This window comes from Triticum urartu, chromosome 7 (assembly GCF_003073215.2).
Source record: "Triticum urartu cultivar G1812 chromosome 7, Tu2.1, whole genome shotgun sequence".
NCBI classification, from domain to species: domain Eukaryota; kingdom Viridiplantae; phylum Streptophyta; class Magnoliopsida; order Poales; family Poaceae; genus Triticum; species Triticum urartu.
Genome location: NC_053028.1, coordinates 526,886,673 through 526,908,037, shown reverse-complemented (window position 1 = coordinate 526,908,037; position 21,365 = coordinate 526,886,673). Strand labels below are relative to the sequence as shown.

Sequence of the window (21,365 nt, the reverse complement as noted above, 5' to 3'; positions counted from 1 at the left end):
ACTTCTCTCATTTTACGACTTGTACATTTACCATTTGAATTTCTATGGGGTTTCTTTTGTGTTTGAACTTTTACAATTTGAATTTCTATGTGTGTTTCTTTTTTAATTCAAACTGACCATTTCTTTTTATTACGAACTGATCGCCGTTTTTAACTCGTACTGATCAATATTTTTAATTCAAACCTTTTTGTCCTTTCATATGACAGAAATATTCATCTCCCCTGACCTCTTAAAATTCAAGACTCAAGCACAAACATCCTCATCTTAGCAGGACAAGCTAATTCATTCGCCTGCAGAGCAACAATAACAATACTCCAAACACACCAAGGGACGTCACACTAGAAAAACAATGCAACCAACGGGTTCTCTCCAATGGCAAAATCGATAATTTTTGAACTTGCACGACATCTAAACAAGAACTACATGATACACAATTTTCCATCATGCACCTGCTATCCTGAACATAAATGAAATGAGAGAAGGGTATCCTGAACATCTAAACAAGAACTTGCAATTTTTTCCATCATGCACCCAGAGGTTCTGCCTTCTCCCCCGGCCCTGAAACAAGAGCACCATCAGTTTAGTTTTAAACAAATTGAATGTCCGAACATGAGGCATGTAGATTTTCAAATGATGAAAGTCACAAAAGTGAGCTATTTTTGTTTTACTTCAAATAATTCAACATGAAGAAGACAAATACAGATAAATATTTTTTTGTGACATTCTGAAGCATATGTCAGTTCGACCTTTTTTAACTACTTTTTTGCACAAGATGATGTTATTGAACTGGCTAGGTACTTTACCTAGTATGGTTGGACTAGTAATGCAAAATCCTGACCAAAAAATCACATTTTTCTCATGAAACCAAACTCTTAACTTGCTACACGACCATCTTTGAACCTCCTACAAGAACAGAATATATATGATACATCATTCTTTTTTTCTCTTGTTCAATCATGCACCCAAAAAATTAGAACACAACAAAATATCAGTTGTTTGGCTCCCAAACCTCCTGCAGTTTTTTTGAACTGATGTTCTTTTTGTAATTGAACTGTTGTTGAATGAATGGTCGCTGATGCGCCGATGAGTCTGCTCCAGAAATTTGCTTGCATCCCTGAGTAAATAGATTTTCTTTTTTGCTTCCTGCAATTTATTTTTGCATGGGTCAGAGTAACTCCAATGCAGCAGCCACATATTTTTGAATCTTTCTTTTCTTTGTATTTTCATGTGGTTTCTTATATGAACCTGTTGAATATTTGAATTCCTCGTGATGATATCAGCGAACCTTTTTAGATGATGATGTTGAACTTGCGTTGGGTACATCAGGGATAACTTCCAGTCTTGAGAGAGAACAGTACACAAAGAGAGGGAGGTGTATTGGAGTGAGACGGCCAGCCACCAGATGGCAGCATCCAGGGGCGGAGCAACGGATGGCCTGTAGCCAGCTCTTCGAGGGGCCGGTGCTGGAGCACCGAGGTGGACTGTTGAGCTGGGTGACGAACGGGAATAGGGTCGAGGAGCGGCGACCGTCGTTGGCCCTGGAAGCAAGAAAAGTGAATCGAGACGGTTAACTCGTTGAACTAAGATAGTCAACTAACTGATTGCAATAAAGAGTCTAAATCACTTTTCTTCTGGTGGAAGTGGAGGAATGATTAACAAAATACATAAATTCATTTTTATTAACACAAAAAAAATTACAACAACCAGGAATACAAAATGCACTGTACAGGCAAAGAGTAAACATACAACTCCCATTCTAAAAAAATAAAACTTAATAGCTCTCAGAGTTTGAACTATTGTACATTTTTTGTCGAACTGATGCAAAAATTCCCCATGTAGCAAATTGTTATACAATATAAACCGATGTACCAAACTGGTTCAATAACACAAATCGAACTTCTATATGTGCTTATTTACGAACTGATAATATAAATAAACAGTGAACTAGTAGACCTAGTGTGTTTTTCTTTTTGTATAGAGTGTATGCTTTACCAGCAGTAGAACTTCCTGCCCTTCCAAACTCGTACTAAAAACATGTACCAAAGAACATCATGCATCAGTATTCAGAAGACAATTCAGAAGAAAGATCAGAGCAGAGCAGAAGTAAATATGTTTTGAGGAGATGAACTGACCAGGATTTAAATGAACTCTCACTAGCAGTAACTTTTGTACTTCGCATGTAGTAGTACATGGACTTGCCGTAAAATACATGGACCATGTAGTAATTTTGAAGTTAATTATATGATCATCTCAGGGAGCTCAAGTTGGACTAAAAGCTCAAGTTGGACTGAAACTCACTCGATAACTGAAACTCCTAGGGTGAGGGGGTGGGATCCAGGGTGCTGCTGGCAATGAACGGCCTGGGGTGGTGGTGTTGAACAGCCTGGAGTGGTGGCTGTGAACGACCAGGGCTCTCCGCGATGCAAGCAGGAGGTCAGGAAGCAGTGGTGCCGGTGGTCGGGGTCGTCCAATGCTCATGGCACAACTGTACAGGAAGTTGATTCATCACCCATTCACAGTTTTTTCCTTTTTGGAATACATTGAACTGAAAAAAACTACAATGTGAGCTGAAAGTATGGAAACAACATAGCTCTGAAAGAATAAAGAACTAGCTTTAACATATCTATGAAAGAATACACCTCCGAGGAACTAGCTTTGAACATATCTCTGGAAGAATAGAGAGCATGCAAAGTTCAAGGAAAGAATAAGCAAAATAGCACACTAGTACGCAGTAGTACGAGTCTAGTCTTGTACGTGCTAGTATTAGATCTGAATAGTAGCTAGAATTGAAGTTCAGGTAACCATGGCACACACATCATACAGTTTCAGTCATGTACGCACACACTGTAATAGTAGCTGCAATTAAAGTTCAAATAACCACGGCACCCATAACAGAACAAGAATCAGGCTAGCAGCTAGGCAAGCAAGCTTCAGCGGCATGAATACACATTAGCGGCAAGCAAGAACACGCTAGTAGGCTGCAGAAGTCTCCTTGTAATTTTTCAAACAGAAGTGCTTCAGTTCAGTTCAGTAGTAATGCATGGAAAAAGAAAAGCAATGGAATAAACTATAACTGAGCCAAAAGGAAAAGTGACTACGCGAGGGACAAAATAGAAAGAGTGTGTATGTAAAGATTATAAGAAACATGTGCATTTAAGCATCTTCGCAAAAGCTTAGTACAAATAAAGCATAGGAGCAGGAAGAGAGAGATGGATACCTCCTCGCAGGCGCCCGCGTACTTGACCCTGAGGCACGAACTGGGGTTCAGCCTAGCTGCTGCATCGTCGTGCTGGTGCCGTTGAGCAGGTATGGAATTTCGGCGATGTACAGGAGCTCATCACTGCAGCAGGATATCAAGCCTGGGAGGGCACGAGCGGCTTCAGGGAGAGGAAGGAGTGCGGCAGGGGTCACGGTGCGCAGGAGGCCGGTGACGGAGCATGCAGTGACACGAATGGCCGTGGTTGCAACACATGTAGTGATGCAGGTGTTCGAACTGATGGCCGCGACGAAACTCGGACGCCCTAAAGCCATGGGGTTGGACTGATGGACGCGACGAACTCCACCACCATGGGCTGCCGTGGGCCGCAGTGGCTCTAGTGGAGGAACTACACGATACACAATTTTTTCCATCATGCAAAGTAAAAATTTGGACTTAAATAGTCCAATTAGAAGTACTAAATACAACCAACCCTTCGAACTTTAAGTTTGTAAACAATGTGTGTAGTGACAACTAACTAATGAACTATAGACAGTCGGGGGTTAGAAAAATAAACTACCTAAATTCCTCAACCAGAACTGTAGATATTAGCAAAATTGAACTTATAATAATTCATTAAATCGGTGAACCCGAGTTTTTGAGATCTTTTCTGCAAAAACTATGTACATTGCAAGTGCTCGTCAGATTTTTTTTGAACTGACCGTATGATAGTATTTGAGCTTTTTCCAGAATATTTATTCTGTTATTAGGAGTTATATAATCCATTTGGGATTGTATAAAGAAGCATACAGTGGCATACTAGGGAAGGGCTTAGTTGAACTTTGTACAGAGATCTAAACTTAGTTGAACTCATTTTAGCACAAAGTTCGTCAACACATGCGCACACACAAGGATATGAGATCTGCACGAACAAGCACTTATGAACGAGCACCAAACATGTTGGTGGACTTGTGAACGGAAGCTCTGTGTTTCCATGACGAGGGCGCGGCCTCACTGGGGCACGCGAGGCGCCACATCCTCCAGACTCCTACCGGAGTAGCTCCCGAATGGCACACCTCAACCTCCTCCTTGCTCGCATCAGCGAGCTTCCCCAACGTCTCCCAGCTCCGACACCATGGCGGCCACATAGGAGTGCCTTGGCATAGGACATACACCTCGGTGACCCCCACGTCGTACTGCAATAGGGGCCAGATCGAACTTCGGTTGGCGATGCAAGGCTCAAAGCCCGTTCGGCGCCAGCGGTGAGCGGCCATCCACACTCCTCTTCCTCCTGCACCCTACTTCATGACAACCAGAAGGTAGAGGTAGCAAATGATGTTTGCTTCTCTATGACTCTCACTAAATAGCAAATGCTATTTTCAACATCATGTACTATAATGGGATACAGTAACAAATAGAGTGCCATCAAGAGTAAGCGCACTTTGCTTATCTTTTTGCAAAATCCTAAATAAAATCTATTTGGTAAGCGAGGGAGTTTAAAACGGTGGGAACCTGACCTTCACTTCTGTCAGTAAGCATCATCATATAAAAGTCTGGTACCTCCACCGTAGCCAACAGATTCCATCTTCCTTCTCTGCTCCTATCTCATGAACACTTCCATTCCAGAGAGGAAAAGCTCTGCCCTCCACCAAGTACAGTAGCTGAGCCATGCTGCAGCAGGAGAGAGACATAGTGGCAGCGGGATCCAGGGTTCTGCTACGGTGAACCGCTTCGGGTGGTGGCGTTGAACGGCCTGAAGTGGTGGCTGTGAACGGACAGGGTGCTCCAGCGACATGGGGGCAGTGCGAGATGCGAGAGGTTGGAGCCATGGTGGTCGGAGGGAGAGAGCCGACCGGAGCAGAATGGAGACGCTGCCGGCGATGGGGAGAGGGCCGGGCGGCAGCACGCTCGAGGAGAAGGCCGGTCGGCGGCGCGGTGGGGAGGAGGCCGGACGGCGGCGCGGTGGGGAGGAGGCCGGCCGGACGGCGGCGCGGTGGGGAGGAGGCCGGCCGGAGGCGCGCTGGGAGGAGGCCGGCTGGCGGCGTGCTGGGAGGAAGAGGCCGGCCGGCGGCGCGGTGGGGAGGAGGCCAACCGGAGGCGTGCTGGGAGGAGGCCGAGCAGCGGCGTGGTGGGGAGGAGGTCGGGCGGCGGCGGGCACGGGGAGGAGGTGGTAAGAAGGATCTGCGGGGAGATTAGGCAGTTTTCTTTTTTTGGGGGCCGGGCGCCTTACAGGGGCCAGGGTAACAGAATATTCTGTTAGCTCTGTCCTATATATATATAAAAGTAATGCAAAAATAGACAAAAGCTATGCACTGTTTATTAAAGAGGGCTGCGATCAAAATAGAACGATACAAATAATGCGATAAGCAAAAGGTTTGACTATTTAACGTGTCCGCTCGAGGGACAAGCTGCGGAATAGTATGCGAAACAGGTATACTGCTCGTGATAGAGACCACCTGTGAGTTCCGTAATGCGGCGTGGCTTGTCTGCTTCCCTGGTTCTTGCATTGTTTGTTCGGCAATTGAACTACCGAACGGACCTTCCGAAGAGTGGAGTCCTGAAAGTAAGAGAAAATTAAAAAATCGGCAGCCCCTGGTGCGTTTTAAGCCGTGTTTCGGGCGTGCCGTGATGGTGCCCCTCCCCCTGTACCCATGGTATTTCTAGAGCGTAGTTATGTACGCGAAGTACTGGGATCGCATTTTTGCGAGGGCTGGGGTTGGGGCCGCATTGCTACGCCTGCTCGGGTCGTGTCAGGCGGTCTTGTTGTAGGTTACTCCAGGCGCGCTTAACGGTGTCCGGTCGTTTAATGGCCGGACTGGAGAACTGCCTGGAGAGGCTGCTTTGTACTTCTGCTACAAGGGCCGCCGTGTGCTCCTCCGTTCGGAGGGAGCGTTCGGTGTTTTCATTGACCGTAATTACTTCTCGAGGGCCTGGCATTTTGAATTTAAGGTATGCGTAGTGCGGTACCGCATTGAACTTGGCGAATGCGGTTCGCCCGAGCAGTGCGTGATAGCCACTGCGGAATGGGACTATGTCGAAGATTAACTCCTCACTTCGGAAATTATCCGGAGATCCGAAGACCACTTCAAGTGTGACTGAGCCTGTACAGTTGGCCTCTACACCTGGTATTACGCCTTTAAAGGTCGTTTTGGTGGGCTTAATCCTCGAGGGATCTATGCCCATTTTCCGCACTGTATCCTGGTAAAGCAGGTTCAGGCTGCTGCCGCCGTCCATAAGGACTCTAGTGAGATGAAATCCGTCAATAATTGGGTCTAAAACCAATGCGGCGAATCCGCCATGACGGATGCTAGTGGGATGGTCCCTTCGATCAAAGGTGATCGGGCAGAAGGACCATGGGTTGAACTTTAGGGCGACTGGCTCTACCGCATATACGTCCCTTAACGCGCGCTTCCGCTCCCTCTTGGGGACGTGGGTTGCGTATATCATGTTCACCGTCCGCACTTGTGGGGGAAAACCCTTCTGTCCACTATTGTTCGGCGGTCGGGGCTCCTCGTCGTCATCGCTATGCAGCCCCTTGTCTTTATTTTCGGCGTTTAACTTGCCTGCCTGCTTGAACACCCAACAATCCCTGTTGGTGTGATTGGTCGGCTTTTCGGGGGTGCCATGTATCTGGCACAAGTGGTCGAGTATTCGGTCCAAACTGGACGGGCCCCTAGGATTCCTTTTGAATGGCTTTTTCCGCTGACCAGATTTAGAGCCTCTGAATCCGGCATTAATTGCCGTATCCTCAGCATTGTCGCCGTTAATGCGATGCTTCTGCTTGTTGTGACGTGACCTTCCACTACTGTCCCTGGTATCCGAATTACCAGGGTTCTTGGTCATATTGTTGCTACGAGAAAGCCAGCTGTCTTCTCCCGCGCAAAAGCGGGTCATGAGTGTCGTGAGTGCTGCCATAGACTTCGGCTTTTCCTGTCCAAGGTGCCGGGCAAGCCACTCGTCACGGATATTGTGCTTGAAGGCTGCTAGGGCCTCAGCGCCCGGAGAGTCGACTATTTGATTTGTTAGGAACCGTGTCCAGAATTACCTGGCCGATTCCTCTCGCTGCTGAATTACGTGACTTAGGTCATCGGCGTTTGGTGGTCGCACATAAGTGCCCTGAAAATTGTCGAGGAATGCGGCTTCCAGGTCCTCCCAACAACTGATTGATCCTGTTGGCAAGCTGTTAAGCCAATGCCGAGCTGGTCCTTTAAGCTTGAGTGGGAGGTATTTGATGGCGTGGAAATCATCGCCGCGGGCCATGTGGATATGAAGGAGATAATCCTCGATCCATACCGCAGGATCTGTTGTGCCATCATATGATTCGATATTTATGGGTTTGAAACCCTCGGGGATTTGATGATCCATTATTTCGTCTGTGAAGCATAGTGGGTGTGCGGCACCTCTGTACTGGGCTATATCACGACGTAGCTCTAATGAGCTTTGTCTACTGTGTTCGGCCCTGCCGAATTTGTGGCCGGCGTGACGGTTACCGTCTCGAGCCGTGGGGCGCCCACGCGATTTGTAGATCGATCTTGTTTGCCTTGCCTTGTCCTCCAACATATCTCGTAAGTCCGGCGCATATTCCCGTGCCTTAGTACGGGGTGCGGCTTGAGTGAAGGGCTGAGAGGCCTCTCTGTCGCGGCCACGAGGTGGCCGGTCGGCCGCATCAAGTGTTTCCTCCTCTAATCGGGGTAGCAACCTGCGCTTTGGGTAGCTCTTGGAGGGGCGTTCGAGTTTATACTCTTCGGCCGCAAGGACTTCAGTCCATCTGTCGACTAGCAAATCTTGATCAGCTCTAAGCTGTTGCTGTTTTTTCTTGAGACTTCTTGCCGTGGCCATAAGCCTGCGTTGAAAACGCTCTTGCTCGACGGGATCCTCTGGCACGACGAATTCGTCATCGTCGAGGCTTGCCTCATCTTCGGAGGGAGGCATATAATTATCGTCCTCGACCTCTCTGTCTGCCGCTCTCTCATGAGGGCTGGTTTCTCCATCCTCCTGTGCTAAATCTTGCGGGAGGGGGTTTTCTTTGGCACTTTCCGGAGTATTATTATCTCCCGTGCTGGAATCACCGTATTTGTTTTGGCGGGATTTTGAGCGGCGCCGCTGACGCCGGCACTTAGGCTGTTTCTTGGAGGGGTCATCCTCCGCTGTTCCATCGCCATCTCCTTCTTTTGGGGTGTCCACCATGTATATGTCATATGACGAGGTGGCTTTCCAGGGCCTGATAGGTGCTAGTTCTTCATTGTCTCCTTCATCGGCGTCCATACCGTCGATGCCTTCGGAGTCGAAATCGAGCATGTCAGTTAAGTCGTCGACAGTGGCTACAAAGTGGGTGGTGGGTGGGTTTTGAATTTCTTCACCGTCTGAATCCCAACCTTGCTGATCGTAGTCCGGCCAGGGCTCTCCTGATAAAGAGAGAGACTTCAGTGTCTTCAGAATATCGCCGAAAGGCGAGTGCTGAAAGATGTCCGCGGCAGTAAACTCCATGATCGGCTCCCAATCGGATTCGATCGGCAGGGGCGTGGAGCGTTCGGAGTCCAGAGAGGAGTCCGGCTCCTTGGAGTCACGAGTCTCGCAGAGTACGAGGCTGGTGTTCGACTGGATCACCGTTGGGATCGCAGCCCCCGAGGCGGCGTCCAACCACCCATCCTCGATCGGCGCAGTTGTCTCCGAATTAAGGGTCGAAGCCGATGTGGGTGCGGCCTCCAGGGCACTGTTCGGCGGCAGAGCTAGATCATGCTCGTCGTGACAGTGTGGTGTGCTCGGCAGTGGCTCGAATCCGTCGAAGATCAAGTCCCCGCGGATGTCAGCCGTGTAGTTTAAGCTTCCAAATCTGACCTGACGGCCAGGGGCATAGCTTTCGATCTGCTCCAGATGGCCAAGTGAATTGGCCCGCAGTGTGAAGCCACCGAAGACGAAGATCTGTCCGGGAAGGAAGGTCTCACCCTGGACTGCATCGCCATTGATGATCGTAGGAGCCATCAAGCCTGACGGCGACGACACAGAGGAACTCTCAATGAAAGCACCAATGTCGATGTCAAAACCGGCGGATCTCGGGTAGGGGGTCCCGAACTGTGCGTCTAGACCGGATGGTAACAGGAGGCAAGGGACACGAAGTTTTACCCAGGTTTGGGCCCTCTCGATGGAGGTAAAACCCTACGTCCTGCTTGATTAATATTGATGATATGGGTAGTACAAGAGTAGATCTACCACGAGATCGAAGAGGCTAAACCCTAGAAGCTAGCCTATGGTATGATTGTTGTTGTGTATGTTGTCCTACGGACTAAAACCCTCCGGTTTATATAGACACCGGAGAGGGTTAGGGTTACACAAAGTCGGTTACAATGGTAGGAGATCTGCATATCCGTATCGCCAAGCTTGCCTTCCACGCCAAGGAAAGTCCCTTCCGGACACGGGACGAAGTCTTCAATCTTGTATCTTCATAGTCCAGGAGTCCGGCTGAAGGTATAGTCCGGCCATCCGGACACCCCCTAATCCAGGACTCCCTCAGTCGCCATGCATGGTTATGGCTCATCATCAATCCTGTTGAGGCAACATTTCTGTCTGATGCGATAGTGCACGATGGCATCGTTTACGCGGTCGACGCACAGATTGGCTGCCTATACTGGTGGAATCTATCGTCGTGTAATTGTTCTATCTCATCTCATCTTTACCTTATGAATACGACTGCCTGTTCATTTGTTACAAATTTAGAATGCATAGCATGTCTATAACCACATCATTGCTATATGTTCCTCTCATTTCCTAGATTTTTATGACCACACATGTTATTGTTAGAGTTGATATGAGAACAATTGGCATCTAATGATTGTTAGAATACATATTATGAGCATAACATCATGATTGCTATATGTTACTCTCATTACAAGATTTTTATAACAACGCATGTTATTGCTTAGAGTTGATATGAGAACAGTAGTAGTAAGTGCTATGGTAGAATATGAGTAGGCGCTGTCATAGCTGTTTTCCTCTCATTGTTACACGATGTTTGAACCATGACATATTGCTAGAATATGAAAGCCAATGGCTTATTTTTTAACCTGGGGTATGATTATGACCACGGCATTGCAATTCTCTGTCTATGATATGTGTCACTGTTATAATAATCTTAATTCCACACATACTCTGAACATGATTGTTTATTTTTTTCCTTTTGGTCTCCAATTTGAATTGTTACAGCAGACGCAAATGCACTAGCCTTCATGATTTCAGGATCTGGAATCATACCAGCCGATGGGTGGTGGTTTATCGCTCGTTCAGCTGACGGCGGTCATTTGATGCTCATTCGCACGTACCAAATTGACCAAACCATTACATCAAACCACATGCAGTACAATGCGTGGGGCGTTCGTGACATTGATGTCTATGGCTGCTTCATGTTCGAGAAAGATCCCAGCTCTGTTGGGCCAGGCGCATTCAACTGGAGGCGGGTTTACAGCCTCGGCAACCACTCCTTGTTCCTCAGGCTCAATTATTCGATCATCCAACCAATCATCGATCATATCACCAGCGATGATTACTGTGCTATGCAACTTCCATTCGTGAGGGGGGGGGGCTGTGTTTACACATCATACCATGGGTTTCATGAATCACCATATCCAGAGATTCGTCGACACAGCTTGTTGCCAGATAATCTTCAGTGTGTGAAAGGCATCAAGCTTTTATGCGATGGTTGGCTTTTGCAAACCCGACATGCGGTGATGTGGTTCATGCCAACAGCAAATATGCACAACTTGATTCGTGCTGATATCTAGACTGAGCCATGTATTCTGCTGCTGTAGCACGACCCTCTTTTGTTGGATATTATGTACTATTGTTAGTTTGAAGCACTCCTCTAGTTTGAAGGATAGATACCTTCCTGGGATCAAGTGCATCCTAACTCACCTGCGTAGGATGTACTGATAATGATGATGGAGATGCTGTGCAGAAGCCATATATATATATATACCAGTTAGGCTTCAAGTGTGTACTTGTTAGTTAAACCTATGTATAAATTGTGACACTAAATACGACTAGTAAGTAGTACAGTAGCAGTACTAGTATACGTCAGTCAAATTATTCATCATGTCAACACATTGAATTGACGTGACAACACGCTGCGCGTGAGGTGACACAAGAATCCCGGCAGCGTGTTCGGGTATTCTAGACTTCAGATTTGGAGTACCACTTATCTGTCGAAATCTTTCATCATTCACTTAAAATAGTCGATTGATCATATATTGAGTACCATATAACTGGAATTACCGATGCAAGTCGAAGAAGGACTGGCCGGTGCCGCCGGCTGGTGTCAAGTTCGATCCCACGGATCAGGAGCTGATCGAGCACCTTGAGGCCAAAGTGAGTGCTGACAGTGCGAGATTCCAGTCTCTCATCAATTTGTTCATACCAACCATCGACAGCGAGCACGACATATGCTACACCCAACCTAAGAAACTTCCAGGTAAGACACCGATCGGCCGTCTACTTGCACAAACATATTCCTTTGTTTATAGCTCTATTTTTCTTTTTAGACGCAAACCTGGTGAAGCAATTACAATTTGACAGTTAATAAAAAGTGAAACAAGTGACTGCAACATGCCAAAGATGTTATAAAAATGCCAACTAGGTACACTAAAACCTATATTCCACAATACTGCAGGTATCACACTGAGTGGCCTAAGGAAGCATTTCTTCCAGTGCAATTCCAGGGCGTTCAAAAGGGGCACGTGGACGCGTCGCAAGATACAGTCAGAGTGCGGCATGAACGCGATGTGGCACAAGACCGGCAATACCTTCCCGGTGATGGTCAACAGTCGGCAGGCGGGCAGCAAAAAAGGTTCTGGTGCTGCACACCAACAAGAACTTCGACCAGCAGAGGACCAACTGGGTGATGCACCAGTACCACCTCGGGGACCTGGAGCAAGAGAAGGAGCGGGAGCTGGTCCTCTGCAAGATGTTCTACCAGACGAACACTAGGGCGAGGAGTAAAAATATTATAAGTTAGTTTGGTATTGGTAGTTGTACTACCTTGTCATCCGCAAGTTGGTATTGTTGTTAACGATCTTTTGGTATGAACTTGAATTTGCTTCCAACTATCATGCCGAGGGTCGACGTGGATATAAAGCTGAATCATTTGTTTCGAAACGAATTTTCAGGCACCTGATTTTTATTTGATGGGTAGCATAAGCACCCGCCGTTCGAATTCCCAGTTCTCCAATTTTTTCGAAACAAGTGCATGCACTTATTATCACGATAAAAAAACAATATCCGTGCTGCATCCCAGTTATCAGTCTGTACTTGCAGAATTCTCTCGTTTATTGAGCATGTATATTGTTTTTTTAGGTCGAGCAAGTTTCAACTGGGCTGTAGACTGCCCAGGGTTGGTTTTGTTTTTAACAGGCCCAGCCCATGACGACAGCGGGGCACAAAGATCCAGTAGGTATCTACTGGCCTCTGGCCTGCCAGCACTAGTTATATTTTGTCTTACAACATCCGTAGGCAGTTTTTTTACAGAATCAAACACACAACCCAGTTCTATTTTCCTCTTGAAACGCATGTCCTACATCCATTTTCTAATCTCTACCTATAGTTTTACTAGTTCATATACACATATCATTATATTGAAAACACATAAAATTCCCTTTTCATATTTACATCCTTATTTTTGTTGTTTTTTCCCACCCAGCGCTGATTTTTTTACCACTGGTTTTCCCTTAAACCAACTCAATTGTCCCACGTCTTATTTGCTTACAAAAACAAAACGATTTTTTGGCAAAACAATAAGTTCTTAAAAAATGTTTATCATTTCGGGATTATAACAGTTCGGACTCCACCGAAATATGCAAAATAAGGTTGAACTTTTTGACCGTGGTCCTGGGCATAAAATGGGCTGTAATAAATTACTTAAGAATTAGCAAATGGGCTGCAAATTATAAAAAATAGCAAATGGGCTTTATGTTGTCTGCCACAGATTTGGAGGCTGACTTGTGGGCCTACTAAGTTCATGCGTACACAAGGTTTCTCAAAAAAAAACTTAGTCAACAATCGACTCTACCAGCGTCAGACCGTTAGATGTCAATCTAACGACAATCGTGCGTCTTCAGTCTCCGATCTTCCTACCCCAACCGCCCAAACCAGCGCCGTTGGAACCGCCTGCTCCCGCCTCCCGTGGCCGGCAGTGCTGCCGGGCAGGCCTCACGGCCCCATCATACTCGCATCCCTGGCCTGTCTATCCCTCTACTCACCCACACCTCCTGTTATTTTCCGGCGACGGCAGCCGAACCAGTCAACCCTCGTACTCTCCACCACGTGGGCAGCCACTGTCGTGTCTTCCCTGGCTCCGGTTGTTCCCTTTGTAGGCCTCGTCGTCGTTCACCGCCCTGGTGCTCTCGGCGCGGCGTGGTCAACGATGTCTATCCAACGGCCGTAGTGCTTCTTCAACCTCTGGTCTTCTTGCCCAAGCCGCCCAAAGCAGCGCCGGTCGTGCCGCATGCTCCTGCCTCCCGTGGCCGGCTGTGCTGCCGCGGAGGCCTCACCGTCCCCATACTACTCCCACCGCTGGCCAGGCCATCCCTCCACTCACCCACTCCCCCTGTTATTCTACGGCGACGGCAGCCTCACACCGCAGCCGAACCAGTGAACCCTCGTACTCCTCTCCGCGTGGGCATCCACTGCCGCGTCTTCCCCGGCTCCGCGTCATCCCCTTCCTAGGCCTCGCCGTCGTCCACTGCCGTGGTGCTCTCAGCGCGGCGTGGTCAATGTGGTCAACGACCGACTTCCATCGGAAGAGTACTATACGTGGAGAGGCTGACAGCTGGGTCCACGGCAGCCGCAAGGAAGTGCCTCCTTATTACGCGCAAAATAATTATTCCTCCACCTGACAGCAGGGACCCACCGGACGGGCCACCAGTATTTCGCAGAAAAAACGTTTCCCTCCGACTGCTGGGACCCACCGGACGGGCCACCGTATTTCGCAAAAAAATTGCCCATGACTGCTGGGACCCACCGGATGGACCATCGTATTTCGCGAAAAAAAGTTCCCCCAGCTGTCAGCTCGGACACACCGGAAGTGCCTCCTTATTACACACAGAAAAATGAATACTCCCCCTGCTAGCTGGGACCCACCATGGTGGGAGGCTGACTTGTGGGCCTACTAAGTTGACAGGGACGGAGGGCTTTGTCAACTTAGTCAATATGAATGATTCTAGCTCCAGTGTCCATACGATATCCATCCAACGGCCGTCGTGCTTCTTCAATCTTTGCACTTCCTGCTCCAGCCGCTCAAACAAGCGCCGGCGGGACTGCCTGCTCCCTTCTCCCCGCGGCTGGCTCTACTGCCGCGCAGGCCTCACCGCCCCACCGTACTCCCATCGCTGGCCTAGCCATCCCTCTACTCACCCACACCTGCTGTTATTCTCCGGCGATGGCATACGAACCAGTAAACCCTCGTACAGTCGTACTCCCCTCCGCGTGGGAAACAACTGCCGAGTCTTCCCTGCCTCCGTGTCATTCCCTTCCTAGGCCTCGCCGTCGTCCACCGCCCTGGTGCTCTCGGCGTGGCCTGGTCAACGTGGTCAACGACCGACATGCATCTGAAGTGGACTTTACGTGGAGAGGCCGACAGCTGGGTCCACGGCCGCACACAAGGAAATGCCTCCTTATTACGCGCAAAATAATGATTCCTCCACCTAACATCAGGGACCCACCGAAAGGGCCTCTGTATTTCGCGAAAAAAACGTTACCGCCGCTGATAGCTCGGACCCACCAGCTATATCTTCGCACGCAAGGAAGTGCCTCCTTATTACGCACAAAAAAAATGAATACTCCCCCTGTTAGCTGGGACCCAGTATAGTGGCAGGCTGACTTGTGGGCCTACTAAGTTGACGGGGACGGAGTGCTTTGTCAACTTAGTCAATATGCATGATTCTAGCTCCAGTGACCGTACGATGTCCATCCAACGGCTGTAGTGCTTCTTCAACCTCTGGTGTTCTTGCTCCAGCCGCCCAAACCAGCGCCGGTCGTGCCTCGTGCTCCTGCCTCCCGTGGCCAGCTGCGATGCGGCGGAGGCCTCACCGCCCCCTACTACTCCCACCGCTGGCCAGGCCATCCCTCTACTCACCCACCCCCTGTTATTCTGTGGCGACGACAGCCTCACACCGCAGCGAACCAGTGAACCCTCGTACTCCTCTATGCGTGGGCATCCACTGCTGCATCTTCCTCGGCTCTGCGTCGTCCCCTTCCTAGGCCTCGCCGTCGTCCACCGCCCTGGTGCTCTCGGCGCGGCGTGGTCAACGTGGTCAAGGAACGGCTTCCATCGGACATGGACTGTATATGGAGAGGCTGACAGCTGGGTCCACGACCGCAGCAAGGAAGTGCCTCCTTATTACGTGCAAAATAATTATTCCTCCACCTGACAGCGGGGACCCACTGGACGGGCCACCGTATTTCGTGAGAAAAACGTTTCCCCCTGACTGCTGGGACCCACCAGCTACACCTTCGCACGCAAGGAAGTGCGTCCGGGCAAAAAAAAACAAAACGATTCGCCCCCTGACTGCTGGGACCCACCAGCTACATCTTCGCACGCAAGGAAGTGTTTGACAGTCGGGACCCACCTGGTCGAAGCGTACGTAGCATTGTCATTCTGGTCACGAACGTGTACGTACATACTGGTCGATGTAGAGGTGTGCACGTGTCGTAGTAGAGGCACGCACATAGCATGTACACGTACGTACAGCGGCTAGGGTGCAAGAAAGAAAATACGGCCACGTATGTGTACATACGGGCGGGGTCTCGAACGCCTACTCGTGCATATGTACGGCCAGGGCTCGTGTACATGGCTGGGTCGGAACGGAGAAACAACATCGTCGTCGTGTTGATGGGGAGGCAACGGAATGCGTCGTGTTCATGGGGAGGCAACAAAATGCGTCGTGTTCATCGGGAGGCAACGAAACGCATGGGAGCCAACCGGCCGGGTTGGAGTGGAATGTGTGGTCATGTTCATCGGGAGGGCTTGGACGGAACAGGCGATGGAAACGAGGCCCGACGTACCGCAGAACAGAGGAAAAAGACCTCCTACGGTCGAAACGGGGGTCCTGTTGATCGGGAGGGGCGTGGCGTACCGCAAAACGGACCTCCTACGGTCGAAACGGGGGTCCTGTTCATCAGGAGGGGTGTGGCATACTGCAAAACAGGACTCCACGTGATACTGTTCATCTCCATCGTCGACCTCCTCCAGCCTCCACGGGTTACCGTCGACCTCCTCCAGCCTCCACGGGCTCCTGTTCATCCAGCCTCCACCGCGCGCTACTCCACCGGCTACTGTTCAACCACCCCTCCACCATCTACTGTTCATCCAGCCCTCCACACCACGGGGTCCTGTTCAACCACCCTTCCACGGGCACCCCTCCACCGTCTACTATTCATCCATCCCTCCACACCATGGGGTCCTGTTCATCCAGAGGCAACACCATCGCTCACTGTTCATCCAAAACCCCTCGCAACGCTCACTGTTCATCCCAGAGGCAGCATCGATCGGCTTCAGTTAGCAGCAGTAGCGAAGGAATTGCTCGATCGGGTTCAGTTAACAGCCATCGATCGACCGCTCGGGTTCAGTAACGCGTAGCCTGCAGTGCAATCGCTCGGGTTCAGTTAGAGCCCAATGCCTCACTTGGGTTCAGTTAGAGCCAACGCCTCGCACACATGTGTGTACGTGTACGAGAGAAACGGGCATCGCTCGGCCCCCGACCTCCCACCGTAACCGGGAACTCCCCGAAATTTTCCTCGCCCTCGCTTCTACCACGGTTTTTTCTGTCATGGACGGCCCAAAGAATGTCATGCAGCCGCGTCTCCGGCCCGCCCAGGACGAAAAGCCCATTTTCTGTCATGATTTTTTGTCATAGAAGTAGGAGCCCACCACATCTATGATGATACTGGGTTTTGTCACAATTATCGTCATAGAAGTGTCATATGTATGACAGAATTTTTTTCGTTCGGCCCAAAATGTCACGGATGTGTCTTTTTTTGTAGTGTTTGAAGTTATCTTATCGGACCGAGTCTTTAAGGATTTGAGAACACTTGATGTATGTTTTGTGTGGGATACCCGTGGTGACAATGGGGTATTCCATTGATCCACTTGATGTATGTTTTGGTGATCAACTTGCGGGTTCCGCCCATGAACCTATGCATAGGGGTTGGCACAGGTTTCATCTTGAATCTCCGGTAGAAACTTTGGGGCACTCTTTGAGGTTCTATGTGTTGGTTGAATAGATGAATCTGAGATTGTGTGATGCATATCGTATAATCATACCCACGGATACTTGAGGTGACATTGGAGTATCTAGGTGACATTAAGGTTTTGGTTGATTTGTGTCTTAAGGTGTTATTCTAGTACGAACTCTAGGGCTGTTTGTGACACTTATAGGAATAGCCCAACGGATTGATTGGAAAGAATAACTTTGACGTGGTTTCGTACCCTACCATAATCTCTTCGTTCGTTCTCTGCTATTAGTGACTTTTGAGTGACTCTTTGTTGCATGTTGAGGGATAGTTATATGATCCAATTATGTTATTATTGTTGAGAGAACTTGCACTAGTGAAAGTATGAACCCTAGGCCTTGTTTCCTAGCATTGCAATACCGTTTGTGCTCACTTTTATCATTAGTTACCTTGCTGTTTTTATATTTTCCAATTACAAATACCTTTATCTACTATCCATATTGCACTTGTATCACCATCTCTTCGCCGAACTAGTGCACCTATACAATTTACCATTGTATTGGGTGTGTTGGGGACACAAGAGACTCTTTGTTATTTGGTTGCAGGGTTGCTTGAGAGAGACCATCTTCATCCTACGCCTCCTACGGATTGATAAACCTTAGGTCATCCACTTGAGGGAAATTTTCTACTGTCCTACAAACCTCTGCACTTGGAGGCCCAACAACGTCTACAAGAAGAAGGTTGTGTAGTAGACATCACTGGTCGCCGAGCACTATTACAGAGCTGGAAGCCGCGGGCGTCGTTGAGGTCTCCACGGACCCGCGCGAGCTCGTGTACATGCTAGCACCAGCGCCCGTGCGCGCCCCTCCACCCACCGTGGCACCGGCCCCCGTGTGTTTGGCTGCACCCGCCGTGCCCATGCGCACCCCTCCACCCACACCGGCGCCGGTCCCCGTGCGTTTGGCTGCACCCGCCACGCCAGTGCCCGTGCGCCCCCCCTCAGCGGCATGGGACGCTGCCGTCGACCGCTACCTCCCAGCGTCACCAGTTGTCATCCTCCCGCGCCCCGCCCGTCGATCGCGTGACGACATGATGTTTGATTTACAAGTGAAGAACATTTTGTGCTGCCTTGAAGACTTCAACAACGACGTCCCGGAGGACGACAATGACAACGACGGCGCGGCACGCCTCCTCCGCCGCTGCCGGAAATAGTTTTTTGGGGTTTAATACTATATCTCGAATTCTCGATCATATTAATATAAATTCACAGTGTGACTGAATGAAAGACATGGTTTGAACGAACTTGCGTTTCTCTCTCTTAATGTACAGACTATTCAAATGATTTTCTTTAAAAAAACGTCAATGGTTTTTAAATATAAAACACTCATCACAAACTTTTTAGTTAGAACACCCGTATGCAAACCGATAGCTTCCACAGGAAGCCAAGGGGAAAATATGCCGAGCAGGATTTCTGCATCCCTTCAATGCAAACGGTTGTTTTGCATGACCCGTGTGCAACCACGTACAAACAATTGGGTAAGATTTGCATATCTGTCATTTTGGGTATGTTGCCATTTCTCAAACTGGAAAGATTGACATTTGTTTATCTAGTAACATTGCCATTTGTCAACCTTGTAACACTGCGATTTGTCAAAATATGCAGCTACAAATCACTAGCACTATCTAATTTTTGCAACTAAAATTACTAGCACTGTTCATATGGACACCACTAGCAGGCATGAGTTCATGGACACATATACAAATGTACCATTGATTACATACAACAGGTCATCAACCCACAACGACAACGAGGATACACTTTGATTATAGATCATTTCCAACAAAACATTCTTGTAAAGTTTTTCTCACACAACAAATAACAAAGCGATAAAATGAACTTCAGCTCAACCACTTGCCGACATTGGAAATGCTTGCTATGAACCAGAAGTGATTCTCTGGGAAGGGCCAGCTACTGTCAATGTCGAGACCAACGCATGACTGATCATCGAGGCTGAAGCGGCCTATGTCAGGACCCATATTGGGATTGTAGGGAAGCATAGTAATGTCTGAGGTATAGATACAATTGCTTCTCATAAATGGTAGTAACGTTGTGTCAACAGCAGCTGGATCGCCTTCCACCATCATTGGATAGTTTTGTCCAAGGAAGAGTGAGTTTCCTCCAAGACTTTCAATACTGAACCAGGGAGAAGGTGTTGGCGCTAGTACACTAGTATCCATCCCGAATACCCTGCAACGGATGTTAGAATAGGTCCGGAGAGTGCGACCATACGAGACAACACCTGCTTCCTTAGTAACATCAGAAGTGCCCTGTATACAGACAAGAAGAGGTGATCCATTGGAATAAGTGGCCAGGCACCACTGAGTATATGGGTCCTGCTCGTCCTCATGCTCGTGAATAAAATTTTCAAGTATAGGTGGTGAAATGTTCACAGGACCTTGGAAACACAAGAAGGTTAATTAGTAAAGGGAAACTAGCTAACCCGCATGCATGTGGATGAAACAATTATAATTACGATGGAAGACAAAAGTACCGAAATCATGAGGATTCCATACAAAAATAGTGCCACGAGTGGTGGCAGCAAACACAAGACCCTCGTATTGAATTGCATCACAGTACTGATCCGTGTATAAAAACTGATTTTTGAGCAATATCCATCATGTCAAACCATGAAGGACGGCAACAAGCTTGTCGAAGATAGCGACAACATAAGCATTCCTATAACCCCAAGAGCGGTTGGGAACTCAAAAAATTGCTATCTTCCGTAGACGACAGTCAGCATGATCATATTTGAACTCACGTAGAATACCGGTGTACTCAACCTCTGGGCAGTCGTCTGAGATTTTTTGAAGTGGAACTCGGTGACGAGTGTACACATTCACAAGTTCCCACTTGTAGTTATACCCAATATAAACAACCCAATCTCCATTTGCGCCTGCCCAAGCCTTGCCCTCAAGCGATGGCATCTTAACATCATACGTATCATTATCAAGCGGCATCAACTTACACAAGGCGAGGCTTCCCTCGTCCTCGCGTCAGTCAGCAGGGTCATGGCGAAGAAGATAGGGGAGATCAAATCGCTCCTAAACCCTTGGGTTCCTTGTAATGATGTTATTAGTTGAGTCGAGAATGGTCTTGAATGAACCTGCCATGCTAGCCGAGGTGATGACATCGCACCGATCAATGAGTTCCTCCACCATGTCATCATTCAGATCGGGGCAAGAATAACGGGGTTGTTTCCGGCTTGTTCCCTCCATGGAGAAGACGATCAAACAATGGCAAAAGGAGGGGTGAAGGCAAATGGAGGAGGGAGGAAGAGCTAGCGTGCGACAACAGTTCCAAATCGGGAGGGAAAGGCGAAGAGTCGGTGGACGGTTGCCATGATACACGAAGAGGCACCTGGGGAGCGAACGATTGCCACAGAGGTCACACACTGACGACAACGGTCGAGTGAACCGCATGCAATCCCATCGCACAACACACACATCTTGTTAAGTTGAACCGTTTCTGTTCTCTTGTGTCAATGCAAACAGTTCATCCAAGTGAACTGCATGCCGTATATCGCACACACCTTGATCTAGCTGACCGTTTATTTTGTGTTGTCTAATCACAAACAGTTCATCCGAGTGAAACGTATGCTGTATATCGCACACACCTTCATCTGGCTGCCTGTTTCTTTTGTGTTGCCTAATCACAAATAGTTCATTCGAGTGAACCATATGTTGTGTATCGCACACGCCTTCATCTGGCTACCTGTTTCTTTTGTTCCTCCTCATCGCAAATAGTTAATTGAACTGAACCATATGCCCTTCATCGCACACGCAACTAAAATCTGAACCATGTTTGATGCATCCTCCATCACAAACGTTTTCACCTTTTTGACGGTTTCCATACACCACCATTTGTGATTATTGCATCGCACACAGTTTCTTGAAG

General features: G+C 48.4%; 1 protein-coding gene across 1 annotated transcript; it reads right to left on the bottom strand.

Moving 5' to 3' along the window:
* Nucleotides 1–264: 264 nt before the first annotated feature.
* Nucleotides 265–3,531, bottom strand: LOC125519017. The gene is made up of 7 exons (XM_048683900.1): nt 3,270–3,531; nt 2,299–2,473; nt 2,133–2,194; nt 1,993–2,026; nt 1,286–1,538; nt 1,010–1,143; nt 265–558 (listed from the first exon to the last, which is right to left on the bottom strand). Exons 1-7 carry the CDS (start codon nt 3,529–3,531, stop codon nt 453–455), a joined length of 1,026 nt encoding a protein of 341 aa, XP_048539857.1. The 3' UTR covers nt 265–452.
* Nucleotides 3,532–21,365: the final 17,834 nt, after the last annotated feature.